The 26,981-nt window shown below is 41.7% G+C and overlaps 1 protein-coding gene across 4 annotated transcripts in view; it reads right to left on the minus strand.

Annotated features, from left to right (window-relative positions):
• LOC131044540 (folylpolyglutamate synthase) overlaps positions 1–26,981 on the minus strand; it is a 267,458-nt gene that overhangs the window by 188,218 nt on the left and 52,259 nt on the right. For all 4 annotated transcript variants that reach the window (XM_057977897.2, XM_057977892.2, XM_057977891.2 and 1 more), the window contains 2 exons: positions 11,880–11,989; positions 11,444–11,504 (listed from right to left, as the gene is read on the minus strand). In XM_057977897.2, the coding sequence (XP_057833880.1) occupies positions 11,444–11,504; positions 11,880–11,989 (171 nt within the window). The remainder of the gene's footprint in view (positions 1–11,443; positions 11,505–11,879; positions 11,990–26,981) is intronic.

Below are 26,981 nucleotides of genomic sequence, written 5' to 3' on the forward strand. Positions count from 1 at the left end.
TCTCATACAAATTCAAAGTCAAACTGGAAGATGAAGAATGTTCTCCAACCCCACATACACTGGAAGTGAATACAAGCAATACCCTATACACCACATGGTGTATTTGCTGCAAATGGCATTCCTCCAGCTGCAATGAACCACGTCTCCACTGGAAAGATGGTAGGCCACGCTGAAACCCTACTGAGAATTGATGCCTCTGTCCTTAATCACCACACACAATGCCTTATAAGTCCGGTGCCAAAGATTGCTGAGGGCTACGTCCCAGCCAATCCTAATCCTGGGGTTTGCGTCCCAGTCTAGAAATCGCTCTCCAGAGCAAATTCATACAAGTTGTCAAATATGCAAAAGATGATGATAGAATGAAGCTCCTATCCCCTTATAACCCCTCTCAATTGCAAATCGAACCCTAATTGTCTCCAAGTGGCATGGTCTAGTGGAAATGTTATAATTTCTTATTTTAAAGTGGTCATGTTACTAGAAAATGACCTTTTTCCTCATAGACAGAAATCCGCTCACTGAATTGCCCTGAGACCAAAGAGAAAGATTTAAAGAATTTCAAGATCTTTCCAACGAGCTATCACACAATAGGGTGCGCATCCAGATGAGGCCAAAAATCCCCTTATTACTCCAAAATGGCTAACAACTTAGCCTTATTTAATTATTAAACGCTAACTTAGGAAATATTAAAAATATAACCCAAATAGCCATAAAATGCCCAACTGACATTACAAACCCTAAAATCATCCTGTCACCTGTCTGTGACTGAAGTCGGAAATCAAGGATTCACTGGTAGTCTCATCCCTAAAATCTAGGGATGCTCCTAAAATTTAGGAAACAAGCCCAATCTCTCTGAAACTGAACCCAAAAAGGCATCTCATGGAGACCCAACCTTGGGCATGATCAAACCTCCTAAAAAGTAGGAACTACCTCCTAAAAACAAGGAATGTCTCCCAACTGATCAATAACTGCTAGAATACCAAGTCTCCAACACTGAATAACCATACCGGGTCTCTGTCCAACCCTGTCAGCCTACAAGACCCCATAATAAGCTGACTCACATGTCTCTGCTAGACTGAGCTAGAGTGGGGACATGACACTAACCCTAATCTAATCCTATGAACTCCAGAGACGTAAATTGCAAAAGTGGAATTCAAAACCAATCCTTGCTTTGCCAAATTCAACAACTACACAAGGATGGTGCAATCTTCTAAGGAATTCAAAGGGTTTTCATACTACTCATATTCACCAACATTTTGAACAATGAATAAAGCAATAGAAGTTAAGTTTTCTTTTATTGGTTCAGGCCAACTTTGCACGATAACTGAAAATTATCCAATTATCAAAAGTATGAACACATCCATTGCAATTCTATCAAATCCTCCATTCAATCTAACAACTTGAAAATAAAACCTATTCTATTGAGAGCCAAGAAACCATGCTAACTTGCAAAAGTAGACAAGATTCACCAACAATTGAACAATGAATTATGCCTTAGCACTTAAGAAGTATTATTACAACAATTTCTCAGAAATCTCTCCTTTTACAAATGAGAGGAGGGGGGTTTATATAGGCACCCCACTATAGAGCAATGGCCTAGATTGATTTGAGATCAATGGCCAAGGTTAATAGATAAAACCCTAATTAGGGTTACTTGCAAAATAACTCCTCCCGACCAATGGAAAATTACGACACTTTGGATAACCAATAAGAAAATAGGAGCCCCATGTTGAGTCTGGTTCATTGCACCTAGACACATCTGACTTGGAACCCTTGGATTGGTTGATTGATGACTAAGATTCCATCTCAACTTGCCTTGTAGATTTGATTCCTCATCATGAAGAAGTGTTGATACCTTAGGCAATATCTCTTGACTTCAAATTTGTTTCAATGGCATCATGTGATGAAACATACTCCGAAATGATTAACTCTTCTAAAATTCCTTGGCTTGGACTTGGAAGGTGGATGTAGACCCTTTCATTCTTGGATGACTTAATTTTCTTGAATGTCTTGATGAAGTGTGAGTCCTTCTTTGTCCCATTCGTCCTTGGATTCCGGCTTGAAGCGTGAATGTTGTTCTTCCATCATCTTTTCAATTGGTTCCTTGTTTCATCAATACCTTCTTGGAAGTCTCTCCTTGCGTTGACATCAAGTACCTAAAAATATGAAAAAATTCTAAGTTAAACAAAATAAGCTTGATGTTATCTTGACAAATTTTGAAAGAATTAACTCTGATTTTTTTATTGCACTTTGAAAATCAGACTCAGAATCAAACTGAGTATGGTCTAAAAAGCAAAAAAAGAGCTAAATTGACTGAGAATTTATGAAATTTATGTCTCATTTTGAACTCTGAATCGAAAATCAGGCCTAGGAATGAATGCTCTGGAAACTTGAAATCAGACTCAGAAAACTATGCAAATCTTAAGATTTAGTCTGATTTGAGACTCCAGAGGTGGAAGTCATACTAATGGAGGTTCTGAAAATCAAAATTAAACCTCATAAACACCCTGGAAATCAAAAGACTCAGAAAATTTCAAATTTTAGGTCTAATCAGACCTGGAAAAAGGTCCCAAAACTTGAAATGAGACCTTATAAACATTCTGGAATTCCAAATTCAGACTCAGAAAATTCTAAAATTTAAAGAACAAAGCCTGATTTTGGGAAATTTCTAAGATGAAAATTAGATTAGGCAATCAAATTCAGGCTTAGGAGTGATAACTTTGTAAAAACTAAGTCTGATTTAGGTCATCCCTGCATCAAAATCACAAAAAGCACCCCTATCCTCCTAATGAAATTCAAAAATTAGGTGTAGAACAGCCAAACATTGGTCTGATAATGAGAATTTAGAAAGACAGGAGAGAATTTGGAGGCCAAAATCTCAAAATTTTGGCCTCCAAATTGGTAGAAGTGCTCCAGACCTGCAAGAAATAGAGAAAAAGTCTCAAAGAATGCTGATGGTTGGTCTTTGGATGCCTTGAATTCTTCTTGAAACTTGCAATAACACCCCTAAACTGCCTAAGAAAACTTGGAGAGATGACTTAGAAAATTCAAATTCTCAAAGATAAAGAGAAGGAAAACTGTGAATAGTGAATTGCCAAGACTGATGTGTTATAGGAAACTCAAACCCTGCCTTGCATTGTTTTTTTTGTTTTAATGAATCTTAATAGCAATGTATGTAGTCAAGTTTTGGCTTCCAATTCGAACCTTCCTTGTGTTTTATTGTTTTTGTGTTTTAAAACGTATTGCAATTTTCCCTCTTTTCTTCCATCTAGAAACATTTTTTGCTTTATTTCACTTTCTTTTAGCCATGTTCAAAATCTTTCCTTTCATGAGTTGGGCAAATTTCTCCTTGTACTCAACTTTTTTTTTTTTTTTTTTTTTTTGCCTAGGCGGACTCTGATGCTAGCCAAGGAACTTTTGACCATGGCATGGGCAGGCTTTGCAAGTGTGCAAGGAAGATTCACCATGAGGTAGGACGGACTTGAGGTTGGATTAGAAATTTTTTATACTTAAACCAAAATTTTCAACCTTTACTCTTCCAAGCACCTATACTTAATCACCTTTGTTACCCCTTCTTGGGCGGACTTTGCTTGTGCTCAAGGAAGTTTTCCATGGAAACTTGGAATTCTTCTATGGAATGAAAGGAAAAAATTTCAAGGAAACAAGGAACTTTTCCAAAGAATTTGATACAGGATCATCCCCGGTTCACAACAATCTTGCATCAACCAAAAAACATTTTCCTTTCTCTATGTCCCGGTTTTGGCTCATCTGATCCTGTGGAGTTGGATTCTACTTGAAGAGATGATCATCTTTCTTGCTTTCAGACCGCACCTCATCTGGATGACTTACCGGCAAGATATCGCTACCAGTTTCCATGACAGTTTCTTGTTACCGGTTGTTCCTTTGTTAGCGGTTGTTCCTTTGTTACCGGTTGCCTGAGACCTATTCTGGTGATCTATCGGAACCCATTCTGAAGCTTCTCAGAGCCTTGAGCTTTGATTTCGATGTTCCTTGGCGTGTGGCCGACCTTTTCCCGTGATCTACGTTTCATCCTTTGGATTTTCGGAGGAATCTCTTGGTGGAGGCCGACCTTGTTCATTTGGCACGTTAGGTCTTGTTCTTCAGGTTTTGATCCCTTTTGGGTTGACTGGATCCTTTGGATTAATATATATATATATTTGTAATTGTGCTTTAGAATGTAATCAGTTAGAATCAATCAAACTATCAAATAGATAGACTGTGCCTAGAAGATAGATCTTTCGATTCAAGGTCCCGGTTGTGACCTATTCTACCAGGCCTGTGTGCCAGTCTATTGTAACCCAGTTGTTACCGGTTGGATGTAATCAAATTTCATGCAATAAAACTATCTATTCTGCATTGCCTCCATCATATCTGTGTGTTTCCGTTGTGTTTACTCTTGCTGACCGGTCCGGATTGATCCCCTTGAGGTTCCTCCTCACTGGTGACTGCTTCAAGTGGTATCAGAGCGAAGTTTCGTTCCAGAGATTGCGTGTCCTGAATTTTTGTTGTAGGGTGGCGGATTGCGGGTCCGACCTGCAATTGCAAAGGACTAGCGTGAATCAATGGCATGAAGAAGAACTAGGAATGGTGGAGCACGTGGGAATGCAGACCCTACTATGATGGAGATGTTGCGAGGAATAGAAGCCCGGTTAGAAGCCGTGGAGACAGCCCAGATAAGAGGTCGACATATTGAAGATGTAAGTGAAGATGATGGAGAAGAAGCCCCGGCAGAACAAGTAAACCTACCGGCGGTTGATCCGGATGAAGAAAGGTTTTTAAGGGTTTTGAGTAGGGTGAACACTAAACCTCATTTTACCCCACCGGAATATGATGGGAAGTTAGATTCAGATGAATTGATGGATTGGATCTCGGAGATGGAGAAGTATTTCGATTTTGAAAACACTGCAAAAGAGAGGAAGCTGAAATATGCCTGTACCCGGTTGAAAGGTCATGCATCTCTTTGGTAGGAACATTTGCAAGTTGATAGACAAAGAAGAGGTAAAGAAAAGATTAAGACGTGGGATCGGATGATTGCTAAGTTGAAATCAAAGTTTGTTCCGGCAAATTATCAAGTGGATTTGTTCTGAAAATTGCAGAATCTAAGACAGAAGGAATCTAGTGTGAAGGAGTACACTGAAGCATTTTACAAATTGAACATCAGATCCGGACATGTTGATGATGAAGTTGAACAAATTGCAAGATATTTGAACGGATTGTGGATGTCTATACAAGATGAACTCAGTATGATCAAATTGGAGAGTGTTGAAGAGGCTTACCAGTATGCACTAAAGGCTGAAGAGAAATTGAACAAAAGACATGAGCAAAGGCAGAGAGATAAAGGTGGAAGGTTTACCGGAGGAAGATTTCAAGGAGGAAGAGGATATACCGGAGGAAGAGGAACCAGTGTAGATCAGAACAAGGACAAGGAAGTGAGCAAAGAAGGTAGTTCATACCGGAAGGATGATAGAAATTTCTACCGGAGGAGAGAACCGGATGGTTACTGGAATGAGAACTTTGGAAGACAAGACAAGAGGACATTTAGAGGAACTTGCTTTAAGTGTGGAGGAGGACACCATGCATTTAAGTGTAAGAAGACAGAGGCTACCGGAAGAGCAGCAGTGGTGGAAGAAAACCCCACCAGATCAAACAATAAACCGGAAGATGGAGAACTGTTGGTGATGAGGAGAGCTTTGTGTCATACCGGAGGAGATGAAGAACCCTTGCAGAAGAAGAATCTCTTCAAAACCAAATGTAAGGTATCCAGTAAGTGTTGTAAAGTTGTTATTTATAGTGGTAGTTCAGATAATCTTGTTTCAAAAGAGATGGTGAATAAGTTGAAATTGGAGAGGTTGAAACACCCTAAGCCTTATCAGATAGCATGGATTCAAGATGAATATAAGTTGTTAGTAAGTGAACAGTGTTTGGTGAAATTGAAAATTGGGAATTATCATGATGAAGTTTTGTGTGATATTATGCCTATGGATATTTGTCATCTTTTGTTGGGTAGACCTTGGCAGTTTGATAGACAGGCAATTCATGATGCTAACAATACATACACTATTGTGGCCAATGGGATGAAGCAAACCTTGTTACCTTTGGAGGAACCTTTGAAGAATGAAGTCTGTACAAATGCCAGAATCTGTTTAGTAGATGGAAGGAAATTCATGGATGGACTAAGACATGAGAATGTGTGTTTTGCCTTAATTCCTAAGAAAACTGAGAGACTAGAACCGGAAGAAGAGCACCCGGAAGAGATAAGAGATTTGCTGACAGAATATGAGGACATCATTTCAGATAATGTACCTGATGGATTGCCACCTGTTAGAAGTATTAGTCACTGCATGGACTTGGTTCACGGAGCTAGTTTGCCTAACAAAGTTGCACACCGGTTGACACTGGCAGAGAATGAAGAACTGAATAGACAAGTGCAAGAGTTGTTGAAGAAAAGTTTGATTAGGGAGAGTCTGAGCCCTCGTGCAGTACCAGCAGTATTAGCACCTAAGAAGAATGGAGAATGGAGGATGTGTACCGATTCAAGAGCAATAAACAAGATCACAGTGAAATACCGGTTTCCTTTGCCTAGGATGGATGACATAATGGACTGTTTGAGTGGATCAAAATACTTTACAAAGATAGATTTGAAGAGTGGATATCATCAAATCAGGATCAGAGAAGGTGATGAGTGGAAGACAACATTTAAGACAAATGAAGGACTATATGAATGGTTGGTGATGCCTTTTGGATTGACTAATGCACTGAGTACTTTCATGAGGCTGATGAATGAGGTATTGAAGAAATTCTTGGGTAAGTTTGTTATTGTGTATTTGGATGACAATTTGATTTTCAGTAAAACAAAAGAGGAGCATTTGTTGCAGTGAAGACAAGTTTTGCAGAGGTTGAGAGAAGAAAAGTTGTTGATCAATATCAATAAGTGTACTTTCATGAAGGATGAGTTAGTCTATTTAGGATTTGTGATATTTGAGGATGGTTTGAAGATGGACCCTGAGAAAATGAAAGGAATTGTTGAGTGGCCTACACCGAAAAGCATTGGGGAGGTAAGATCATTTCATGGATTGGCTAGTTTTTAACGGAAGTTTATCAGAAATTTCAGTTCAGTTTGTAACCCTATGACTGAGACCATGAGAGGAGATCGGAAGGAATTCAAGTGGACCACTAGAGCAAACAAAAGTTTTGAATTGTTGAAGCAAAAAGTAACTGAGCAACCTGTGTTAGCTTTACCGGATTTCAATAAAGTATTTCAAGTGGATTGTGATGCAAGTAGAACAGCAATAGGAGCAGTTTTGAGTCAAGAAGGGAGAGCAGTAGCCTATTTCAGTGAGAAATTGAATGATGCCCAGAAGAGAGATTCAGTGTATGATCAAGAATTTTATGCCATAATTCAAGCCTTGAAGAAATGGAGACACTACTTGTTGCCTAAGGAGTTTGTGTTGTACACATATCATCAAGCTTTACAGTATTTGAACAGCCAGAGTAAGTTGAATCTGAGACATATGAGATGGGTAGAATTCTTGCAGAGTTACACCTTTGTGTTGAAGCATAGAAGTGGAAAATCTAACAAAGTTGTTGATGCATTGAGTAGGAGAAGAAATTTGCTGACAGAGATGAGAGTGACAGTATTAGGTTTTGAAGATTTGAAGACCTTGTATGATGAAGACCCGGATTTTGCAGAACCTTGGAAAGCATGTAGAGAACCGGTTATGGTTGATAGGAGCAAATGGTTGGATTATTTCATTCAGGATGGGATGTTATTCAAGGGAGTTCAATTGTGCATATGTAAGAGTTCCATGAGAGAGAACCTGATAAAAGAGAAAAGTAGTGGAGGTTTACCCGGACATTTTGGCATTGACAAAACAGTTGCATTGGTGAATGAGCAATACTTTTGGCCCCAAATTCAGAAGGATGTTAAGAGATATGTGCAGAGTTGTAGAGTTTGTCAAGTTGCAAAAGGTAGTAGTCAAAATGTGGGATTGTATAAACCTTTGACAGTACCGGTAAGACCTTGAGAAGATATAAGCATGGATTTTGTACTTGGATTGCCTAAAACACCGAAAGGGAATGATTCTATATTTGTGGTAGTGGATAGATTTTCGAAGATGGATATTTCATACCTTGTAAGAAGACATCAAATGCATTGCATGTAGCAGACCTATTTTTCAAGGAAGTAGTGAGATTACATGGATTACCTAAGAGCATAGTTTCAAACAGAGACACTAAGTTTGTTGGCTATTTTTGGAGAACACTTTGGAAGAAGATGAAGACAGATTTGAAGTTCAGTTCTACTTTTCATCCACAAACTGATGGACAGACAGAAGTTGTTAACCAAAGTTTGGGAAACTTGTTGAGATGTTTAGTGGGAGATAAAACCGGAAGTTGGGATTTGACCTTGCACAAGCAGAGTTTGCCTACAACAATTCAGTGAATAGAAGTACCGGAAAAACACTTTTTGAGATTGTTACCAGAGTGCATCCTAGACAAATACCAGAATTGAGAAACGTTAGCAATGAAGACCGGAAGAGTTCAGAAGCATAAGCTTTTGCAGATCACATGGTAGCATTGCATATTCAAGTTAAACAGCAATTGGAAGACATGAACAACAAATATAAGGAGAAGGCAGATGAGAAGAGGAGACATAAGGAATTTGAAGTTGGCGATGAAGTGATGGTATATCTGAGAAAAGAGAGATTCCCAGTTGGAACTTATAATAAGTTGTAGATGAAAAAGTTTGGACCCTGTAAGATTTTGAGGAAGTTTAGTTCTGGAAATGCATATGAAGTAATCTAAGTATTTCACCTATATTCAACATTGCAGACCTTCATGAGTACCATGAACCAGAATTCAGTGAGGACAGTGTTGCAGACTTGGAGAAACAATTGCCCCGGAAGGAACCATATCAGATTAAAGAGATTTTGGACAGTACGATTGGGCGTAGTACCCGAAACAGTCAGTACAAAGAATATCTAGTGAAGTGGAAGGGCAAACCAGTTGAAGATTCATCTTGGATTTCTCAGGAAGAGGTAGACCGTCTTGGTTTCCCTCTGACCCTAGCAAAGTGAGAGGATCACTTTTTCATTAACGTCGGATGTCTGATGCAGGAGCATCCCCGGTTCACATCAATCTTGCATCAACCGAAAAACATTTTCCTTTCTGTTTTGTTTGCAGTTTCAGTTTTCCTTTCTGTGTGTCCCGTTTTTGGCTCACCGGAACCTGTGGAGTTGGATTCTACTTGAAGACTTTATCATTTTTCTTGCTTTCAGACCACACCTTATTTGGATCACTTACTGGCAAGATATCGCTACCGGTTTCCATGACAGTTTCCTGTTACCGGTTGTTCCTTTGTTACCGGTTGCCTAAGACCTATTCTGGTGATCTACCGGAACCCATTCCGAAGCTTGCGGAGCCTTGAGCATTGACTTCGATGTTCCTTGGCGTGTGGCCGACCTTTTCCCGCGATCTACGTTTCATCCTTTGGATTTCTAGAGGAATCTCTTGGCAAAGGCCGACCTTGTTCATTTGGCACATTAGGTCTTGTTCTTCGAGTTTTGATCCCTTTTGGGCGACTGGATCCTTTGGATCGATATATATATTTGTAATCGTGCTTTAGAATGTAATCAATTAGAATCAATCAGAGTATCAGATAGATAGACTGTGCCTAGAAGATAGATCTTTCAATTCAAGGTCCCGGTTGTGACCTATTCTACCAGGCCTGTGTGCTGATATGTTGTAACCCGGTTGTTACCGGTTGGATGTAATCAAATTTCATGCAATAAGACTATCTATTCTACATTGCCTCCATCATATCTGTGTGTTTCCGTTGTGTTTACTCTTGCTGACCGGTCCGGATTGGTCCCCTTGAGGTTCCTCCTCACTGGTGACTGCTTTAGAATTCAAGAATTTTTTCCAAGGAAACAAGGAATTTTTCTCGAACCAAGTTCCAGATTTAATCAATTTCTTGTGATCTTCAATCAGCTTTTTAGAAATTGTCCTCTAGATTTGAAAGTTATTTCATACTTGGTTTGTTCTGGATGAATTCTCCCGACTTGACACATCTTTCGAACCTAAAACCATCCAAAACCTCAAAAAAAGCAAAAAGCAACTTTCTATTTTTTAGAAAAAAACAGGCCGAAAAAGCAAGTTCCCGGATCGGTCCCAAAATGCCAAAAACAAAACTTTCTAAATTTAGAAAAAAGCAAAAAGCAAATTTCCTAAAAAATGCAAGTTGTCAGAATTGACCCCAAGAAATTGAGATTTTACTCCTTCGACCTATCTGAGACCATCGTAGCATTAAAACATTCTTTCGACCATTCCTTCACTTTTTGACTCTGATGACTCTTTCAAATTTCACAAAACTTGACTCATTTCTGAGACTTAGAGACTAGAAACCAAAACCCGAAACTAAAAGCAAAACAAAAAAGAGGGGGTCCCCATTTGCAATGGGGCAATGTATGATTACGTCACAAAAGAACCCCTTATGGCAAGCTTTTTGCACAAGCTTGTACATATTCATTCACTTGAAAACTTCCGCCCTTCAAGCTTGTCAAATACTCTAAACATTTGGTAGACTAGTCACTCTTTGATGACTACAATTCTGTCATTAATTAGATGATCTTGTAATATGACTGCTGAAAGTGATTGAAAACACTGATAGCTGAGGGTGAGCTACCGTTGAAACCCTTTGGAAATCTTTGCAGCTACCAAAATTATAACTGAAATGTATGAACACTTCTTCACTCTGATCAATGAGCTTGAATGTTATTTCTATCAACCTTGCAAAGACATAAATAGGAAACTACAAACAACAAAACTAAGTTCTGAAACATGACTGCTTCGCTGGTGAAAGATAGGTTTTATCTGAAAATTTGACAGAATAGGAAAAAATTTCATATGGGTACACTACTTTCCATATTGAAACACCCCTCCTGATGATTTACTTTCACTTTTATCTTTCTTCTAGATTCATCAATTATTTATGGTCAACAAACAACTAACAGTAAGTGTATTTAATTATTCACAAGTGGCTCCTGTAAAACTAATTTGAATAATGATGAAGCATAAGGTAGTGGAAGGATAGAAAAGTGACAAATAAAATTCTATGAAGCCATCCATACTTGTCCTGTATTGATCTTAATATAACAACCTTACACTACATTTCCATTTCTGAGCACATACAACCAATGCTAGAAGTTACATTTCAGAGATGGAAACAAACGAATCGCATTTCAGAGATGGAAACAAACGAATCCCAAAAATTTCATTTGAGAAAGAAATGCCATATTAGTCCAGACAGAATATATTGATGCAAATAAAATTTGAACAAAAATTGAATCTTGAAAGCATAGGTAACAGTTTACCTAACATTAGCTTTCAAAGAATCAATCCATGACAGACAAACCAGAGAGAGGAATACCTTTAAACGATTCCAACACCACCAAAAGTGATTCAGAAACTTTTCTTCAGATACCTTCAATCTACATTCAGAATATTAAAGAATCAAGTTACGTCTGTGTCAACCCTCTTATATAACATTCCTACAAACAACTAGAATAGTCATTACACTATATCATAGAATATATATTCTTTAATATCACTGATGTGAACAAATTCATCAAAAAAAACTCAACATGCCTCAAAGGATGACAAACGTTTAAAAGTCATCATAAAGATTATCAAAAGAGAGGACCAATAGGAAAGCCAACTAATTTAGAGAATATAAGAGTATCCAGCAAGTAAATTGCATTTAATATAATGAGCAGAAACAAGAAAAAGTGTTCAATTTAAAGAAGCTTCAGGATACGAAAACAAACTAGAGAATTATTGAAATTAGATGTAATTGTCATACTAACCCATCAAGGCGATATCTTTCACAGATGCTTATAAGATGGGGAGATGTATAGAGTCCGGTTCGAAAGCCATAAGCACGTAGTATACTCTCTACAAAAGTGCATGTAGAACCCTAGAACAAAAAGATAATTTACATCAACAATAATTTCAAGACTTAAGTTTTGCTAGTGTCTTGCATAATTCGGCGTACAAAAATGAAAAATAACTTAGAAAGGCAATCCCAATATTAAAATAAATTTTACTAATAATAATAATCCAGCTAAGTTTCATATCACTTGGCAAAAGATTAAATTGACAACAAACAAAAAATTCCTGCAATGGCAACACTATAATATGATTTGTATCATGTATGCCTCTACTCTGACTTTCAAAAATATACGCCCTCCTGTTTGTTTTTCTGGAATCTCTTCAATCACAGTTAACATGTTTCCCGGTTACATTAATTAAGAGCTTATTTAGAACTTAGATAGATGACTCTCAAGAAGCACATAGAATGTTCACTTGTCAGCTTTTCAGATATTTTTCGAAATTGCTCAGTCAGATTTGTGGAAGCTTTTTGCTGTTTTGAACAGCCCTCTTTATTTCTTGTCTTGTTTCATCTATTTGGTTTCAGTCACTTAGAAGTATTAATGAATCCTAGTTTTATTCATAGCCTACTTATTTTGTGCTCATAGCATGTGTATGCAACCATGCATGTAGATTCCTATCTGCTTTTTTAAATTATACTAATCTTTCTTTTAAGATTAAAGACAGTAAAAATAAGTTTAACAAATGCAGTTATCTTGATATGGGATTTATGTTTGTTTCTGAGGTATATTGTTCCACAATTTCATTAGAAGGGAAAAAACTATAATGCATTTCTTGTACATAGATACAATTTAACCCAGCAATTAATATTAGAATGTGTAAGGACCCGAGCGAAATTCTATAATAAATTTTCCACTTTTTCTCAAAGTTTAAGAGTTAGTCATTTCATCAAAAAAATTATGTATTGCTGGTTTGAATTGATGTTTTTGTGTTTGATAAATGGGAATATGCTCTTCATATAATACTTTGAAACAAGATTGAATTATAAATATTTCAAGACATTTATCCAACACTTGCTCTCATTGACTTGAATGATTAAGTAAACGTAACAAAATACAATAAACTGTTTACAAACAGCAAGCATACTAATCTTTTACAATAAATTTTCTGACCTTTACAGAGGCTGATAAGAGTAGTGAATCTCTTTTTATGCTCACGTCCCTCCCCTTACACTGCCTATAGCTGCTACTAAGGGCTGCACCATCCAAAACTTGCCCTCCAAGAACTCCCACGAGCTCCCAAACTGATCCAAGACTGGACTGAATGCCCACACCACCCTCCTGTGCTAGAATAGCCTGCCAAGAAGGTCCTCAAACGCCATGAATCTGCTGCAACACTAGGTCTTTGGCTGATAAATATGACCCAGTCTGCAATGGATGTGTAAACAACATCTCCAAGAGCTTGACGATGTGCATAATAAACCCCAAATACCCTTGACCTGCCTGCAATGCCACACCCAGCTTGGTATTGGAAGTGAGCAGCCAGTAAATAGGAATAGCAATCTCCCAAAAATCACAATCTTCTATCATCCAACCAAAGATAACTTCCCCTTATACCATGGCATCCACATATATTTCCTGTCAACTCTCTCAATCCTTCCCAACCTTCAGTGAATTTGTCTTGCCTACGAGACTTCACAAATTAAATCTTCAACCATTAAATCCATGCATGAAACTTGTGTGATTCCACCTGCAATCAGCTAGGGTATATATCTCACTATCAAAACCACTTCTCTTAGGGTTTTCATCCTAGGGTTTGCTTTGACAAGAAGCTCAAACTCACAAAAGAGAAAAATAAACAAGCATGAGAAAATGAACTCTCCAATCCTCTTTTTATATTTTTCCAAGAAACATTCCCAAAACATCCTTATAATTTCCTGTTCAAAATATTTCATTATAGCATCCTTATAAAGTGACTTTTAATATTTTTAAGCATTAATTGAACTGAAGTCATCTATAAAATTTGTTATATTGGACAACTTAATTTATTTAATTAATGTATTCCCTAATATAGCCTGAAATTAGCCTGTGTAAATTAAATAGGCTAAATGGGTCATTTTGGCTACTCCACGGAAAGGGGCATAACATAATAACCTTAATGTTAGAGATTCTTCCATATAATGCCAATGTCATGTCCCCTTTTAAAAAATAGAGCCATGGAGAAAGCCCCTAGCCTATTTAATTTCCACGGGCTACTTTTAATTGAAGGGGGTAGATTAAATTCTAATATTATTAAAATAGAAGTGTTTATAACACTAACAAAATAAAAAGTGAAATTTATATTACTTAAAATAAAATAAAATAAAAGTAAATACTTAAGAAAATTAGTCCCAAGGGCCCAATTGAGCGCTACAAAAGGAGGGTGCTTAGCTTCATTTGGTTATCATGACTTGTTATCAATTTTTCCACATAATTTTCATAATTTGAGCTGTATGTCCAAGTTTGCTTCTGAGGATGAACACCCTTGGTTGATTTGAGGATCTTGGAGGACAGAAACCCTCTAGAACTTTCACTATTGGATTTGGCGACAAAAACTATCATCTCCAACATTCGCAATTCCATCCAAGAGTTGAACATTGTGCTGATTTGGAGCATTTAAAGATTTGTGGTTCGTGATTAGAAAAGTTTGATTGCAAATTCTAGTTTGATTGCAAATTTCAGAATTTTAGGGTTTGTTCCACCATTCATTCTTGCTAGATCTTGGACGCCATTCCTTGGGAGAAGTTGCTATCATTCTTCATCACTGGTTTGAGGGATTTGGACACATTTTGTTGCTGCTACAATGAAATCGGCATTTTTTGCCATGTTTCAAGTTTATATGTTTTTGCTACAATGTGAATCCAACAAAATCAGCATTTTTTGGCAATATTTCTTCATCATTAGTGTAGCAACTGTTTACCCTCTAGGTGAACAGTTTAAAACATACAGATAGAATGCTTAACGAGAAACAATAATGCCATAGATACCAGATGATAAGATCAAGCAAATATAAGAGATACCATTTCCATTCATAATCATGTGTCTTTACAAGTTACCTTCCATGGTATATAAAGGTACCGAGGGGATGCGAGGGACAATCGTCGCACCCGTAACTACCATCCCTCAGTTACATTACTAACAAAGTAAAGTACTATCTAATTAACTATTGTTTTATTCCCATACAATATTACCGCCAACATCATCCCCCCCAAAAAACAAGGTCATCTCCTGACGACTGAAAAACAAAATGGGATGATTAACAACATAGAATTCAGGATTGAGAATGGGGTGGAGGAAGCGTCCCTAGTGAGGAGGGTGTCGATGTGCGGGGTGCGGCTGTCAAGCGAGCCCGTAACTCATAGACCTGCTCAATCCGCAACTTGAGGTCCCGCTCCACAACCATCTGGCGCTCCATCGTTGTTTTCACCATCATCACTGCCTCCAAGACCTCTTTATCTTTCTCCTCTACCATCTCTAAGGCACTACCCAAGCGGCTCTCCAACATAGCCCTGTCCTCGTGGACCTCCTCCAACTGTGCATCCAAGGCATCCTTCGCCAACCTCTCCTCGGCTAACACTGTGTCCAAGGTAGCGCGTTCTACATCCCATGAGGCCTTCTCCCGAGCCAATTGCTCTCTGTGCAACTCCTCCATCTGCTGGAGTCAAGCAGCCAACTCTTCCCGTGCCAACACAGCCTCCTGGCGCTGGGTCTCTGTACTCTCAGCAATATACTGTGTTCTCCGCAACTCATAGTAGGTCTCTCAGAAAACCTGCTCTATCCTCCGCAACAATGACTGTTTGTTGGTCTCGCCAACCTGCTCGCAGAGGCCCCAATTCTCCAACATCTGTAAGGTCTCCGTAGTAGGCCATCCACCAGACTCGAAACACTATGCAAAGTGTGTCATGCACCTGCCCCTCATAAACCCGAGTAGCTGCCCCAACTCTTCATCTGTCTGGGCATCTCCCTAAGACCTCGCAGAGGATACCATCCGTCGGGCTTCCACAGCCATATCCGTAAGGAACTGCTCCAATTCCCTGTCGCCCTCCACTCTCGGAGATGCTAGGACACCGTGCTCCTGGGCATCCCCGTGAGGACTCTGCAGTGGCTCATCATGCAGGGGGCTCGGGATCAACTTCTCCTCCTGCCTGGGACTCAACACCAACTCATGAATGGGTGAGTGGTCTCTCTGTACAATCCATGTAGTCTCTGGTGAACTGTCTCTGACCAGATCCACAATCTCGTGAGCGCTCGGCTCACGTCATGGGGAGAGGACCGCTACTCCAACTGGTGCTATTGGTGTCATTTTGTACCGACTCAGCCACGCACTCATATCTGTCTAAGAAGGCGTACCACTCCCTCCATGATTCCCTGCTCGTACAGCCTCCCGACAAACCTTCCCGCCACTGCCCCCAGCCTCTACTGCTGCTGTGGGACTCCTGTTGTCAACCACGTGAGGCTCTGGTAAGGCTACCAATGTCGCGGCCGCGTGTGGGGGAACCATAATCATTGGTGCCCGGCCTTGCCCAAACCCAGGAACCGGCATTGCCAATACTGCCGCTCCAGAGAGAGGCCGAGTGGTACTTGCTGAGACCGTCTGCTCGGATAACTCACCTGAGGGCCGTGTGGCTGTTGCTGGCACAACAATGAGAGGTGGAGGTGTGGCTGGCTGCACTATTGCAGAAGATGTTGCCCCGTCTCCTCCTCCACCTGTTGTTCACCTCTACCCACCATTCTGAAACTACTCTCGATGGCCTGTGATGTATCACTGGAGTCCTCTGCCTCCTCACTCGGGTCACTAGTCGCGAACTCCGACTCTATCTCCACCTCGGACACCACCACCCGTTGCTTCCGTTTCTTGCCTGATTGTGTATCTCCGCTCAGTGTCATCATATCCAAGTGAACCCAATAAAATATAGGCGGCTGCCTTGGGTGTACACGGCCTTGTGGTGCCAAGTGTTGTGTGTCTAGTAAGTCATGAAGGCGTACGGCATCCAGGAAGAGTCCAATCACATGGTAGGGCCATGGGCATGTAGAAGGTCCTATGCTGGAGGGTCATGAATTCCTCCATCCTATCTGCCAATACTGATGCCCAATCGTACACCACGCTATTGCAGATGCCACTCACCAGCACCACCTACACCATGGCAATGTCTGAAGCCCTACTCGCTCCCATCAAGCGGCTCTTCAATACATCCAGAAGGCACCGCCATATCCCCTCTCTCAGGAACGACTTCTTCAGACCTCTTCCTTTGCTGGCATGCTGGAGACTATCCAGTTCGGCTTGTGTGAGGTCGTCGCGGCACATCAACTTAAGAAGTTTATCTTTGAAATCTGGGAATATTTTCTGCCCTTTGTCTACTTTCTTCCCCTGCGCTCCTAGAATACCAAAAACTCTCGTAAATTATGTGGAAGCGAAGGACACCGTAACCTGGCGGTGCTCGTAATCAAATACCAGTTGTCACCTGTGTGGGTCATAAGCACCAATCATGACCCGCAACACAACCTCAAAATCCTTAATGCAAAAGATGGGCATCTAGATGGCCCAGTGTACCTATGCATGTCGTAGTTGTGCCTTCATAGGGTCATCATGCGGGGTCTCGTTCCACCATTTCCTACAATCTGCTCCACTCAAACCCTCGAAGGTAATGGTGTCCATGGTCACATCATTCTTCGCTGCTATATGCTGCTGCACTTTATGTTGCACTTTTTTACCTTTGCTTTTGTTGTTGTCAACCATGTCACCCCTGACTTTCACACCTGAAGGCAGAATCCGAACAGCTTTCTTGTTCGCAGAGGTTGATGGCACTGTACCAGGTAACTGCCGCAACTATTTTTGCCAATTCTTTCCACCGCTGGCGTCCATTAAATAATTTTGCCTTTGTCTTTTGTGCCCTTTTTTAATATTAAAAAAATAGGGTTAGGGTAACAAGCTTCTGCACATGCCTATTTTCCTCCAACGTGGGACCTTTCCTCCAGACGCTACCGCACAACACTTGCAATGACCGTACGGTATTTTGTCGTACAATACCTGCAATGGTCGTACGGAATTTTGTCATGCGAATAAATATGCTTGTGTCGACCGTACATAGACCCCATACGGAATTGTTGTTAAATGCATTTTACTTTGACTACCGTACGGTGTCTTCCTAATCACGGGGCAAATACCATAGAATGTCGTACGGGTCTCCTTTTCCTTCGTCGTACGATGACTTCCTTTTCTTATACTTTTCGCGTACGGTATATACCGTACGGCAACTCTCTTTTTTTTCTTTTTTTTAATGCTTCCGTACGGTATTTCTCTAGTACGGTTTTGTTTTTTGTTTTTGTTTTTTTTAAATCGTAGAGTACCGTACAGTTACCTGTCGTACCTCCTTTTTTAAAAAAAAAAAAAAATTGTTGATCTAAGTACTTCGGGAGGATTCGGGGTCGATCGATCGCCTCTGCTCATGATATAGTTTCAATTTCGACCCATTGATGCTGCCTGCAACTTCCCGACTATCTAGTGTCCACAACTTCACTACCCCGTTCTCCGCCACCTCTCGGACTTTATATGGTCCTAACCATCTTACCTTGAATTTGCCTGGTTTAATCTCATTATGCCCATTATGTCCTGGAGCAAACCCCATTCGTTTTAAGAGCTTGTCGTGCCACAATTTCCTCCTTTGTTGGGCTGCCTCCGTAGCCCACTGGGCCATCATTCTTTTCTCATCCAGCTTGTTCAAGACATACAGCCTCTCCCTCAGGCTCTCCATGTCCCCCAATCTGTTCTTGATTGCAATGTGAAGGCTTGGCACCATCAATTTTGCTGGCACAACAGCTTCCTGTCCATATATCAGTTGGAACGGAGTCTAGTCGGTGGTCACCTTGTAGGTTGTGCAGTAGGCCCACAAGACCGAAGGTAGTTTTTCTTCCTAGTCTTCTCCCTCGACGCCGCAAGACTTGTAAATCACTCCCACAAGAATCTTGTTGGTAACCTCCGCCTGCCCATTGGCTTGCGAGTAATAGGAGCTGGACAATGAATGAAAAATTTTGAATTCAGTAGTGAGGAGTTTGATGACGTGGTTCACAAAATGTCCACCCCTGTCGCTGGTCAGCTGCATAGGGATACCATACCGTGTAATGATCTGCTCATAAATGAATCATGTTGTACTTACGGTCGAGTTGTCAGGCAGGGCCCGCGCTTCAACCCACTTGGTCAAATATTTTGTGGCTACCACAATGTAGTGACACCTCCTGGCACGGCTGGCCTTGAGTGGCCCAATAAAATCCAACCCCCAACGCTCGAATAGTTTCTGAGCATGCGAAGGGTTGAGGGGAATGAAATCCCTCTTCAACGGCTTCCCCGCTCTCTAACACGTATCACAACCTACTACCCATTCTCTAGCATCATTATACAATGTGGGCCACCACAGGCCTGCTAGCAGCACCTTTCTCGCCGTAGTGTCTAGTCCCATATGGCCTCTCGCGGGCCCCTCATGTGCCTCCCTCAGAACGCTTGGCACCTCTTCCTCCATCACACACCGACGTGACACCTAGTCGGGTCCCATTTTATACAACAATCCATTAATCAACTGAAACGTGCGGCTTCTCAACACGAGTTTCCTACGTTCTCCTGGTGGCATACCTTGCAGGAACATGGAGGTGGAGAGATATTCCCCGATGGCAGTATATCATGGTGGCAGTACTGTGATCTTGAATAGGTGAGCATCTGGAAATTCATCATTCACCCCCTCTGGCGACTCTCCCGACCTAATCCGGGACAACTAATCAACAATGACATGGCACTTGCCTGGCCGTACAATTATTGTGAACGTGAACTCGTGAAGGAGCAATAGCCACCTGCTTATCCTGCCTTGGATAATGGGTTTATTTACCAGGTACATCAACGCCTGGTGATCCACATAGAAAGTGAAGGGTGTCGCCAGCAAGTAGTGCCGAAATTTTTGTACAGCACAGACCATTCTGAGGGCTTCCCTCTCGGTGGTACTGTAGTTCTTCTCAACTTTCGACATCAACCGACTGGCAAAATAGATGGGATGATCCAACCCATGTCCCCCTTCTTGTGCCAGTGTAGCCCCAATGGCATAGTTCGAGGCATCCACGTGTACGTGAAATTCTTGGTCCCAGTTTGGATAAGCCAGAATGGGTGCTGCCACCAGTATCCTCTTGAGTTCCTCAAATGCTTCCCCTTGTGTCGATTCCCATATGTACGGTTCGCCCTTTCTTGTCAGTTTGTACAGTGGGAATGAAAGTTCGGCAAAGATCTTGATGAACTTCCGGTAGTATCCAATGTGTCCCAAGAAGGACTGGACTCCCGTCACATCAATGGGCGACTCCATTTCTACAATTACCCGTACCTTATCCGAGTCAGTTTTCAGTCTAGCTTTACAAACAATATGGCCCAGCAACTTTCCTTGGGGTACCATAAATCTGCATTTCCGTGGATTCAAGGCGAGTCTGGCCCTTCAGCATCTCTCCATGCATTCTCTCAGCGCCACCAAGTGAGCGTCTCCGATACTGAAAATCGACCAGTCACCCAAAAAGGCTTTAAAATTTCCCACAAACATCTTATTGAAGATGTGAAGGACTATCCTCTGGAATGTTGCGGGAGCATTGCACAAGCCGAACGGCATCCAGTTGTACGCATAGACTCCGTCCTCCACCACAAAGGTGGTCTTCAACTTATCCTCCTTAGCTATCGAAATCTGATTGTATCCGAAAAAGCCGTCCAGAAATGAGTACATTTCATGGCTAGCCACCTCCTCCAGGATGCTGTCTGTGAAAGGTATAGGGAACGGATCCTTGATGGTGACTGCGTTGAGGCACCGAAAATCCACGCAGATGCGGATCTGGTTGGCCTCCTTCAGTGAGATCACAATCGGCGAGACCCACTCACTTGTCTCCACCCGAAATATGATGTCGGCCTCCAGCATCCGTTCAATTTCTTCGTTCACCTTGGCAGCATAGTTCTTATTCATTTGGTACGGCCTCTTCCGTACCGATTGGGCTCCCGGGAGCAATGGTATCCGATGGACGCACATTTTTGGCGGGACCCCCTTTAGATCCTTGTAGGACCAAGCAAATACTTCCTTGTATTCCATGAAGATTTTGAATGCTGCAGCCTTCAGCATCGAGCTCCAATCGTCGCCTACCCAGATATTTCGAGGGGTGGCAGTATCTCCTAAGTTTGTCTCCTTCACCGTGGGGTCTTCGTACTGCATTGGTCTGTCCTTTGAAAATTCGTCGCCGGAACATCATTTACTTTGGTGTCTCCCTCCTTGTACTCCATGTATTCTGGCGGAAACTCCTCCTCGCCTAGCTCGTCCTCAATTTGCAGCATGTGACAAGAAGGGTGAAACACTTCATAATCTTCCATTTGCCAATGGAAGAGTCCATTCAATGAGGAAATGTCATCGTCTGAGCATCCATCGAGTTCAAGCACTCCTTCATCGTTTGGTCTTTACCTTCATAGGAATCCCACTCCCATTTGTTTGAGTCCTCTGAATCCGAGTCAGATCATGCAAGCTCCTCGCCGACAAACTGGGTCCTTAGGTCAATGATGTACTTTCACCCCCCTTTCTCCATGGAAAGGGTGTTCTTCCAATTGTGGTTTACCTTTGCTGTAACCAACCACCCTCTCCCTAAGATGGCATCATACCCCTTCTTCTTCAGTGGGATTACCACAAAATCCAGTAGGAAGGGTTGTGTGCCGATGGTCACTGGCTAGGCCATCAGGGTGTCGAGTGGCTTGATGCTATGTTGGTCTGCTCCCACCAAGTTGAATGTGGGTGGCCATAGTGTTGGCTTCCCAAGCTTCTTCCATGTATCCTCCGGCAGCACATTCACCCCCGAACCTCCGTCCACGATGGTGTCTTTGAGGATAGCCCCGAGAATTCCCATCTCTACTACCGCAGGATGCTGACCACTATTTAAGGCCAACAACATTGGGTCAGCTGAGGGGCTGACTGGAACTTCCACCCGTGTCACACCCGAAGGTGCCTGTGCAGTGGTTTGTACGGAACTAAAAATGGCAGTTCTCGGCTATGGCATTGTGTCTAGAAGGTCCTTCACCCTTATCGGCACCTCCATCTACAAGACTTGTCCAATTATGTTATTTTCGGCTTCAGTATGGGATGATGTACTCACCACCTCTACATTGTTCCGTCGTTTTTGCCGTCATCTCGTGCTCAATGTTGGCTTTTGCCTCCCGTAATCTCTCCTCCGTACGAGGGTCGGGATAAGTGGCCTTTTTGGTCTGAGCACGGGTGATTGCCAGTACTTCTTTATCACCAGTCTTCTCAATGTTGAGGAGATTAACCCCTGGCTTGGGGCAATTTGTCTCATCGTGGTCTCCAGGACCACACCATCTGCACAAGTGTTGCAATGCCTCCTCTGAAAGATCCCTGATGGATCTCTTTTACTAATCTGCTGTAATTTTTATTATTTTAAATTGATTTTTCCTGCTTATTAATATTTTCTTTCAGAAATAGATAGAAGTTGCAGAAGGGTTGGATTCTTTTTGTATTTTGATGATTTTTCAACAAGTAAATAATGAAGTACAAGTACAGGAACAAAGTACTGAAAATGAAGTTCATATACAGCCAAAACAAATTAGATTCAAGGCAGATTTCTGAATATAAAATCCAATATTTGACAAGATGAAGATTTCCAATAATTTTAGGAAGATTACAATCAGGAATAATCCCAACCTGGATGCTGAAAGAATAACATAACCAGGAATGAAGTTGCGGCAAGATTCCAGCCCTCCAAGTGCTGCACGTGGGAAGGAAAGTGGCTGCCAGGTACAACCGTACGGCTGCCAAGTACACCCAACTGGTTAGAAACCCCACGCCGAACTCTGTCAGAATCGCTGAACCTCCAGAAAGAATGTCCTATCTCCAAGATGCTAATAGCTGCAAACAAATCCAAACCACTGTATTGGGGGCTACGTCCCAAACAAGCAAGGCATTGGGGTTGGCATCCCAGATGCTGAAAAGCTCTTCCAGAGCCAAATCTCAAATCCAAGATGTAAAATGTGTAAAAGATAATAAGAATTAGGTCTCAACTTCCTTATAACACCTTCCCACTTAGCTTGAACCCTAAAAGTGACTCAAAGGGGCGTTTAGGGTTAAAATGTTATATTTCTCATTTTAAGTTGCCAAGTGCATAGAAAATGACCTTTTTTTCAAATATAAAGAAATCCGTTCACCAAAAGGATCTGAGTCAAGAGAGAAATATTTAGAAAAGTCCAAAACCTTTCCAACGAGCTATTACACCAAGGGATACGCATCCAGATGAGGCCAAAAACCCCTTATTACTCCAAAATGGCTATAAACATAGCCTTATTTAAATAATTAAACGCTAACTTAGGAAATATTTAAATATATTAAAAATATATCCCAAATAGCTATAGAAGGCTCAAATGACTCCAAAAGCCTGAAACGGAACCTGCCACCTGTCTGTGACTGAAGTCGGAAATCATGGATCAACTGGCAGTCTCGTCCCTAAAATCTAGGGATGCTCCTAGAAACTAGGAAACACACCCAAATCTCCTGAAACTGAAACCATCTAAAAGGTCATGAATAACCTCACGACTAGCAACTGTCACGACCTCCTAAAATTTAGGGATACCCCCTAAAATCTAGGAACTGTTTCAAACTAGCTCCAAACTGCCTGTAAAGCCAAAATCCAATCACTATATGCACTAAATGAGTCCCCTTCAACCTCTGCTAACCTACGAGACTCCAATGATAGGCCAACTCCTCCGTCTCTGATGTCCACTCTAGAAAGGGGACATGACATACTCTTTCTGGCAATCCCACGCAAAGTGTCCCAACTGGTTGCATGCCCGACAGTGCATCATCGGTCGTCCCTTGGCATCATACTGCATTCGACTCTGATTATTGCTATTATTATCGTTGCCTCTTCCTCCCCTTCGGTTACCTCTGTAACTGCCAGATGATGTCGTGGTGTTGGCTTGAGGCTGCAATGTGCCTATTGTCACTAACGGGTGCTCTTGGGTAAAGAGCACTTGGTTCCCCCATGTCTTCGTGTTGTAGGGGCATTCTTTGGTTGAGTGTCCCAACACTTGCCAAATATCGCAGAAGGCCTTTTTTGGACAGGAGCCTTTTGTGTGACCTTCCTCATTACATTCTGTGCACCATACTTCCTCATTTTTGCTGGTGCTTCCCTTCATGCTCTTGAATCCCTTCATCATGCGATGCATATCCTTTTGAAGGGCTTGCACCTTTTTACTCGACCCCTCGTCGCTGCTACTTCCATCGGAGGAGTCCTCTTCAAAGGATCTGTCTTTCTTTTTCCTGGATGTCTTCCCTTCACTCTCCAGGTCCATTGCCCGGTTATAGGCATCTTCGTAGGATGTGGGGGGTACAATTTTCATTTTCCTTCTGAGTGACGATTTTAAGCCCTCCACAAACCACCTTTTCTTCAACCCATCGTCGGGTTGGTTATCCATTCTTCCCAACAATTCCTTGAGGCGTCGGCTATATGCTCAGATGGTCTCACTTTTCCCTTGCTTGGTGCTCAGGATTTCTGCTACGATTTCATTATCGTCTCTAAGGAGTCGAAACTCCTTTTCGAAGGCTTTGTGCAATTCATCCCAAGTTGTCAGTTTGGTTTTATAGCATCCGAGTACCAATTGATGGCTACTCCTCGTAGGTGGCGGGGAATTGCACCACCCATTCCTTCCTATCGGCCACGCCATTGGCCGACCAGATTGTCTCACATGTACGGCAATGTCGTATGGAGTCTTCTTTCCCATCTCCAGTGAACTTCGGCAATTTTTGCCAATTCGCCATTACGTTCCTTGGCGGCGGCTTGGTCTGCCCTCCGGAACTCAAACTTGACCCTCCAGGAACTCCTCCAGACGTTGGTCCTCCCAAAGGTACTCCGCCGAGATTTGGTCCGTTGGGTCCCACCAAGTTGCTCTGACTACCAAGGTGTGATGAGCCTGCACCGAACAGATTGCTTCTACTACCGTGACCTTGTGTCCTCCCGACACCTTCGGTCGCACCGGTATCCTCTGCCTCTCTGTTCTCGGTCTCTATCTCGTCTTCCCTCCTGGTCTCGGCACCTCTGTATGGCATGTACGACTCTACCGTACTCCCGTCGCCGATCTCCTCCAATGTTAGGGAAAGGTCCCCCAACCGTTCCAGGTGGTTTCTATTAGTACAGAAACTTGGCCCTCGCTAGAGCCATTACTGCCATTTCCGCCGCTTCCTTCCTCGGCAATCCTCTTGAATCTTCTTCTTCGTTCTGCTTGTTGCTCAAGAATTAATGCTCGTTGAGCGGCTTCAAAGTCCCCTACGTATTCCTTCTTGTTTTTGTCCTTATTTAGCAGATTGGGCATTAATTCTAAATTCTCCTTATGAAATAGAACAAGACATCATATTGAAAAGAACACTTTTATTAATTCATCCCTCGTATACAATGTATGTCACTAACATACCCACTACAGTGGGGGTGTTTTTGTTTATTCTCCTTCGCCCGTACACAGTTCAAGGATTATTTACCACTCGCTCGGTTTCATCGTACTCCTCTTCTTGGCGCTCGTAAAACTCCCGTAGGATTTGTTGTCGCCAATTCTCCCGATAGGTGTCTTCCCTGCAGTTTTGAGGAGCCAAAATGTCTGTGCTAGGAGGTTGGGCAAGTTGCTCATCAAACGATTTACCGTCGGGCTTACACCAAGCGCACTCCACACAACATCCTCTGGAACATCCTTGGTGGTGGCTTCTCTTCGTACGTGTGTTTCGATCACCACCTGGATGATGTAGGAGAAATCTTTCGTAAGTGCTAGTTCTCCCTCTAACAGTTCTTCAGGCTCTTCGTCGGGGTTATTGCTCGTCCCTTCGGGCAATGGTTGTCCCATTATCCATGTGCCATGTAGTATATTCCCGTGCTCCAGATTAATTTCGGCAACGGCGCTAGATGTTTACCCTCTGGGTAAACAATTTAAAACATACAGATAGAATGCTTAACGAGAAACAATAATGCCATAGATACCAGATGATAAGATCAAGCAAATATAAGAGACACCATTTCCATTCATAATCATGTGTCTTTACAAGTTACCTTCCATGGTATATAAAGGTACCGAGGGGATGTGAGGGACAACCGTCGCACCCGTAACTACCATCCCTTGGTTACAATACTAACAAAGTAAAGTACTATCTAATTAACTACTGTTTTATTCCAGTACAATATTACCGCCAACAGCAACCAACATATACAGCCATCTACTTGAGAATACCATCATTCAGAAGGCAAATTCATTATCATTTGTTGCATATTCCCCAAATCTAGTGACAATGCATTCACTTTGGAGTGTTTACAAAGAGGATTTGTCATCATTTATTGTCACAACATTTCCAACCACTTCCCTTGGTAGCATCATTACTTGGGAGGGCAGATATGCCCTAGTTATTGTTGTTTTTATCAGTTTCTAGGCCACAACCAGTCGTACCAACATTGGAGAACATTAGAACAGCACTTTGGGGAAGCGGCATTAGCATCTATTGCTGTTTATAGACATTTTATTGATTGTTATCAGCATCATGGAAGGCCTGGGGCTGCTGCACATTCTTAATTGACTATTTCCAACTACCATGTTACCTCCCAAGTTCATTTGCCTCACTATTGCAGTTGCTACAGCACTTCTACAGTCAGATCCAGCAGCCAATTTGCCTAATATTCACCATAAAGGGTTCCTACATTGTGTGGCAGCTATACATTCATTATTCCAAGCCAAACCTCAAATAATGTAAGTCTGAAATTGTGCATACCAAACATTGTAAGCTGATCCAGCAAGATGCAAAATTTTAAAAAAAGGCATTTTGAATAAGTTATCAAATCCAAATCAAGTGCGAGTAGGGGTACATGGTATGGCACAGCAATATGACAAAAAAAATATTGAGGGTTGAAAACGCTTTGGGTTCGTCCATACAAAAAACATATAAAAATAATAAATATATACTATTTGTGAATACCATACTTATCATGAAATTTATACTCATTTATATT

The sequence above is a fragment of the Cryptomeria japonica genome, chromosome 3, assembly GCF_030272615.1.
Source record: "Cryptomeria japonica chromosome 3, Sugi_1.0, whole genome shotgun sequence".
Lineage (NCBI taxonomy): Eukaryota > Viridiplantae > Streptophyta > Pinopsida > Cupressales > Cupressaceae > Cryptomeria > Cryptomeria japonica.